At 35.9% G+C, this 6,000-nt stretch overlaps 1 protein-coding gene across 12 annotated transcripts in view; it reads left to right on the forward strand.

Moving 5' to 3' along the window:
* Positions 1-5,097, forward strand: part of PRPF4B (pre-mRNA processing factor 4B) — a 38,226-nt gene extending 33,129 nt beyond the window's left edge. The window contains exons 15-18 of one of the 12 annotated variants that reach the window (XR_006602604.1): positions 452-2,347; positions 2,605-2,676; positions 3,128-3,173; positions 4,924-5,097. Coding sequence is in view for 1 of the 12 variants with exons in the window: in XM_004753632.3 (XP_004753689.1) it covers positions 452-655 (204 nt within the window). In the remaining 11 variants the exon portion in view is untranslated. Of the gene's footprint in view, positions 1-451 lie in introns of all 12 variants that reach the window. The other 11 variants (XR_006602605.1, XR_199514.3, XR_199511.3 and 8 more) reach the window with 11 other exon arrangements.
* The last annotated feature ends 903 nt before the right edge of the window (positions 5,098-6,000 follow it).

Here is a 6,000-nt window from a genome sequence, read left to right on the forward strand (position 1 = left end):
GTATGTTTTTTAAAAATCTTCATAGCTAACTTGGGGTTGTTTTTTCTTTTCTGGTGGGGGGTGTTGGGTTTTTTTTTTCATTCAGTTTTTTCAATTAGTTCTTACAAAGATAAAGAGAATAGGGGCATCTGGGTGGCTCAGTCATTAAGCATCTGCCTTCAGCTTGGGTCATGACCCAGTGGTCCTTGGATAGAGCCCCACGTTGGGCACCCTGCTCAGCAGGAAGCCTGCTTCTCTCCCTTTCCCCCTCCCCTACTTGTGTTCCCTTTCTTGCGGTCTGTCAAAATGAAGTTTTAAATGAATAGATTATATATATCATCTATATATCTGTATAGGTGATATATATGTACATATATTAAAATTTTCGATAGACCAATCAGTCTGATTTAAGATACATATGCTCAGTAACTCTATAAAAGTAGACATACACATCTTGAAAAATTATTTTTAGGAGAAAGTTACTGTCATGAGCACCATTAATCCAACCAAGGACCTGTTGGCTGACTTGATTGGGTGCCAGCGGCTTCCTGAAGACCAACGTAAAAAAGTACACCAGCTAAAGGACTTGTTGGACCAGATCCTAATGTTGGACCCCGCTAAACGAATAAGCATCAACCAGGCCCTACAGCATGCGTTCATCCAGGAAAAAATTTAAACGAGATGAAGAAGCTCCAAGGGTTTGAGTAATTAAATACAAAGACTGAAGAAATTTCACAGCAGTTTATTAATGTATATAAACTTATAAATATTTCTCCAGCAAATTTGAGGAAGCATGATATATTTGAATTAACACCAAGGGTGATATTTCTTTTAGAAATGTTAGTTAATCTGTTTTGTGTCTTATGTGAAATTTCACTGTAGAACTGTTTTAATTGCCAAGACTGCACAAAATTACAGTGCTAATGTACATGGTTGCAGTTCACATAAAAGACAAAAGCATCTGTTATAAAATGAGTAGTAATACTGGGTGGTTGATTTATTTTTAGCAAACTTGGCTTCATATTGGTCTTCAGATAAAATGGCCAGCATAAATGCTGTTTATATTCACGTTTTCCTAGGTGTGTGTGTGCAGGCCACAGCAGCATGCCCTTGGTGTAGTCAGTGCCGAAAGGGGTCTGTTCCTTCTTGAGCCTGCCTGCAGGGATGGTCTCCTCTTTTAAAGCAGGTTGTGTACAACATTCAGTACACTGAAGGTAAGCTAAACCATCAACATCACTGGTGTTTTAAGATGTTATTTTATTGGAACAGTTGACAATGAGGGATATTAGCTTTGTGGCGGAATTCCCTGCATGTGTGATAGCTGATGTTGTGTTATTTTTGGCATTGCAACTGTGGCGTAGTTACAGTTTCCTTTCTGTTCATCGCATTTAAAATCGGAAGAGTGTGCGCTTGATGGACACAGCGCCTTCAGTGTACTGTTTCTTACTGACTTTCAGTTTTTTAGACCAACTTGCTATAGACTTTATATACATTTTGTTAGATACAGTTCGTAGTGACGTAGAGACAAGGCATCGTTTTCCTTTACTAATGACACATGTTGAGGCCTAATTCTGAAAGTCCTCATATTTAAAAGTTAGACAACATAATGAAATTTTTAACTATTTGTATGTCATTTTGAAAGTGTACTGCTTTATGGTAAAAGTGTTTTTCATTTGTTCATTGTTTTCATTATTTGTGATCATGTTGTCTTTCAATACAGGCATAAACCTTCCACTCTTGAACAAAGCAGCTGCTTTTTAAAAGCGGTAATTGCTTCTTTACCTTTTATTTCTTTTGTAAATGAAGCTTTTCTTTAAGAATGTGACTTTAAAGTGTTGTCTATTGCATAAAACAGTTGACACTCACTTATTGTAAAGTGAAGATTGTTCTCCTGCATGTGAAGTGGACCATGCAGATTTCTGTATGTTCTCAGTATGCATCACTAGATAATAAAGTCTTTTGTGAACAAGGCATTTGTAGCCATTTTTAAAAGTTTTTGTCTTCAGTGCTGGTAAGTCAGGTAAACCATAAATAGTTAAAAAGCAACCTTTCATTTCTTCCTTTAAGTCTTTAAAAGATTTTTTTGTTAAAAATGTAAGCTTAGCCACAAGTTGATTGTTTTATTAATAATCAGGATCCTAACTATTTCATCAAAAAAAAATCCTACAAATATTGTCAGCTTTCAGTGTAGTGAGATAATTCCTGTAGGTTATGGGGTGTAATTCAGGATTTAACTAATGTTTCTGCTATTTTCTCACTTTTCCTTTTGATGGTGCGGAAAGAGAAAAGGAAAACGGGGCACAGGCCACTCACCGCCTTCTCCAAGGGGTCTGATTTGCTGAGACACCAGCTTCACCTTCTTAACAAGGTTATTTCTGACAGCATGTGTAGATAAACATTTAGCAACAATTTAAAACCAAATCATGTAAATCAGCTTGGTTTTGCAACACAAAGGAATTTGTATTTTTAACATGGTAGGAGAGAATTTTCAGAAATGTGTGTACATCTTTTCTGTTTGGGTGGTAAAATTAATGCTTATCTTCCTGAGCATTGTGGAAAATAACCAGATTTTAGGGGTTTAAATAATATTTTTAAATTGTAAATGGGATTTTTTTATTCACCCAGGCACTAATTACAACAAGCATGCACATTTTGGTGCATTCAAGAATGGAAAATCAGAATAGCAGCATTCTTCTGGTGGGTTTTGCTCCATTTAAAGACATGAACTACAGCCAGGAAGGTGATAGATGATATAATAAGCCAACTTTGAATCTACACCCCGTCTCTTCATGGTTTAGACTTACTAAAAATAAATAAAAGGTGGTTTCCATCTTCAGGTAGAGTGAAGCCTTTTAAATAAGGCCTCACGGGTGCAGCTTGTCTACCTTTACCAAAATGGGTAGTGATTTTCCCACCATGACTTACTTTATTTTGGTGATAATATGCTGCATATTCAAGTCTTTTGTAGTTATTTTCACTCAAAAGTAGTAAACATTTTGATGCTTCTGGTGATTTTCATGGCTTCATTTTATATAAGTGTTTAATAAGTAAGTTAACTTCCACTAGAAACAGTTCATCTTATGCCTTCAAAACTATTACCTATTCCTTAAAAAACAAAGTTGCTTGTTACTTGTTCTTTGTGTTTTAGGTGCAGTTCAGTGGAAGATGATGACAGCCAGAAGACATGAGCTAAGGTTTCTGTCCTATAAAAGATTTAAAAAAAAAAAAGAAAGAAAAAGAAAAAAAGGAATTCTCCATTTAATTTTTGTCTAATTTTTTAGTTTTCAGCATTATGATTTGGGTTTCATTAATGTTTGGCACTTAGAGTAGTAGTGCTATTGTGGTGTTCATCTGTAAAGTGCTTGTTTTATCATACTTCCCGCTTCCCTCCCTCCCAATAAAAACAGTGGTTAAATGTAGTAATATTATGAAAGGCTCTTGAATGTGAGATTCCACATAATACATGGCCATCAAAATTGGTTCCTAGGGGTTATTAGAAAAGTAGAAACCACCACAATCACATACATCAAAAAGTAGTTTTTAGCTTTAGGTATCTTATCTCCTTGGCAGATGCAAAAGAATAGAAAGTGGAACTTTAAGAGTGCTGTTGCCCAACTCCATTAATAATCTATTCCCTGACTTTCTCTTTTAGTAACTATTTTTGTAAGTACTTCAGTCATGGTCTTAAGATAGATAAATATTTAGAACCAGTCAGTTTTTCTTCTTAAGTGAGAGAAGTAGATCTTTGTTCCCAAATTTAGCATTCCTAGGTTTGTCTACTCTAAAGGAACCCTGCAAACATTCTTTATATACATACACATGATTTTCTTAGAATTAGAAATTTTGCTGAGGCAGAGATTTGGAACTTTGTTAAGACCTCTGTTAGATGGTGGTCATAATTTAGTGAATTATCTTTAGCCTGCATTCATGTTTCAAAGTAGCTATATAGTTTTTAAATAAGTTAATCTCTGATAAAGCATTTGGGTTTTTTTAGACTTCACAGCAAAATATCACATGGTTGTCAGACGTCAGGGTTCCTAAGTCTTAGGACATAACCCTTGAAAAGGTCATAGTTCTTTCTGTAGTCAGGGGGTAAGTGAGATCCAGAAACCAGATATGCTGTAGTCCCCGTTCTCTATGTGGACCTTCTTAAAGGTATCAGACATCAGGTGGGAGCATCGAGGTTTTGAAGGAAGGGAGTGTCTTGTCATAAATTTTAAAGACCTTCCCAGTATTCCTGTTTTCCTCTTAGTCTTTATTAGTTGCATCCTTATTATTCCCCAGTGTAGAACTCATTCCACTCTACTACTTTCAAAATGAGTTTTTTAAGATACTCTAATTTTTTTTTTCATTATAGTAACCACCTTTTTTTCCTCCAAAACAAATACTCAGGACATTTCTACAATACAAAAAATGTATGTTTTAGGGTATGTGGTAGAGGCAGAGAAATGTAATAGTCTCAGATCTATTTGATATTTGCATTCCTCCTACTATGTATGCTCTACTTGTTCTTTATCATCATTTTGTAATGCTAGCTGGTTACGTAGAAATAAGATCTCTGGAATGAAACAGAGAAATCAAATATCTTCAAATTTAAGCCAAATAGTTAAAGAATGCCCTTTTAAATGTTGGAGATAGGGGAAAAAAATGGATACTCAAATAAGTAATTTCCTTTCATTAATTATGATGACATCATTAGAAGTTGGGCTTCATAAAAAGTGTTTCTTTCCTTTTCATATCCTAGTTCAAGCATATTTTCAACATGAGTTCTATCATCCTTCTAGATGGGATGTCTTCCTTATGGAAATGTTCACTACAAATTCATTTGTATTTTTTTACATGTCAATAATGTACACTAAATTGACTTAATTAAAAGTGTTTTCCAGTTACTTGATAGATATCATCATGGCATCTTTAATTTTTTTTTTCTCCTTCTATATGTAGGGTAAGGGACTGTTCTTCTGAAGAATCTTTCCGTTTAATGATCAAGATATGGAAGCTGGTCTCTGAAAATAACATGTATCCCAGTTACTGTGGTATCATGTGAATTGTAACTTGCATTTAGCAGCAATGTTTCCAATTATTGGAAAACTTAATAAAATATGCCTCTTGTTACCATACTGTTTCCTGATTTCCTTTGCTGGGGTTTGCTATTTTACGTTTAGTTTTAAGTTAAAACAGCATTCTCTCTCAAGGTTTCTGATGGGCTATTTCACTGGTGTTCATAGATGTGCTTTGAAAGGTATTCTCTGCCCAAATATGATTGGCAACTGTCAGATTAAATTTAAATATTTATGTTAAAACTTCTCAGAAGATATCTGATATGCATTGTGAACCTCAGTGAAGGAGAACGGTGTAGAGAGAAGTTTACCAAACCACTTGGCAGAACTTGCTGCATGGCAACAGCCAATTTAGTATCTTCCTTACAAACATCAAAATACTTCTAGCAGCTAAGTGCAGAACACATGCCAAATAGAAACATCATAAGTAAGGAGGTAGCTCCCTTTTCTGTAATGATTTAAATCAGTTGGTTCATTGTACATGGGGAAGCCTGACAAATACGTACCATATCCTTAAGAGTATCTACATCTCATTTTCTTCTAAAGAAATGTCCTCAGCTTAAAACAAAAAAACTGTAAAATACCTAAAAGAGGGACAAGGAGATCGAATCTTTAATATAAAGCAGGATTGGAGGAGGCAGGGCCAGAGTGTCTGGCTGTGTCGGGTACACCCATCTAGCAGGTGCTATCTTCTCTACCTAATGGTCGAGTCCTAGTTGTTCTAAGAAATGGGCCAGAATGGCAATGGCTCTGGACAGCCGCCTTGCAAAGGCCCCAGCTGTAGTTCCTCTTGGGCTGGCAGAGGATGAAGAACTACATATTCTGTCTAAAGCAACTGACAAGGGTCATGAGATCCTGCTTTTTATTAGGGAAGGTAGTATGCAGGTTGCATTCGGTTTGGTGGGGGCTGTGGGTGGGGGGTTATGGCAAACTTGGAAGAGACTTTTCTCCCTGTGCTTTC

The sequence above is a fragment of the Mustela putorius genome, unplaced genomic scaffold (assembly GCF_011764305.1).
Source record: "Mustela putorius furo isolate JIRA1106 unplaced genomic scaffold, ASM1176430v1.1 tig00003870_pilon_pilon_pilon, whole genome shotgun sequence".
In the NCBI taxonomy this organism is placed as follows: Eukaryota; Metazoa; Chordata; class Mammalia; order Carnivora; family Mustelidae; genus Mustela; species Mustela putorius.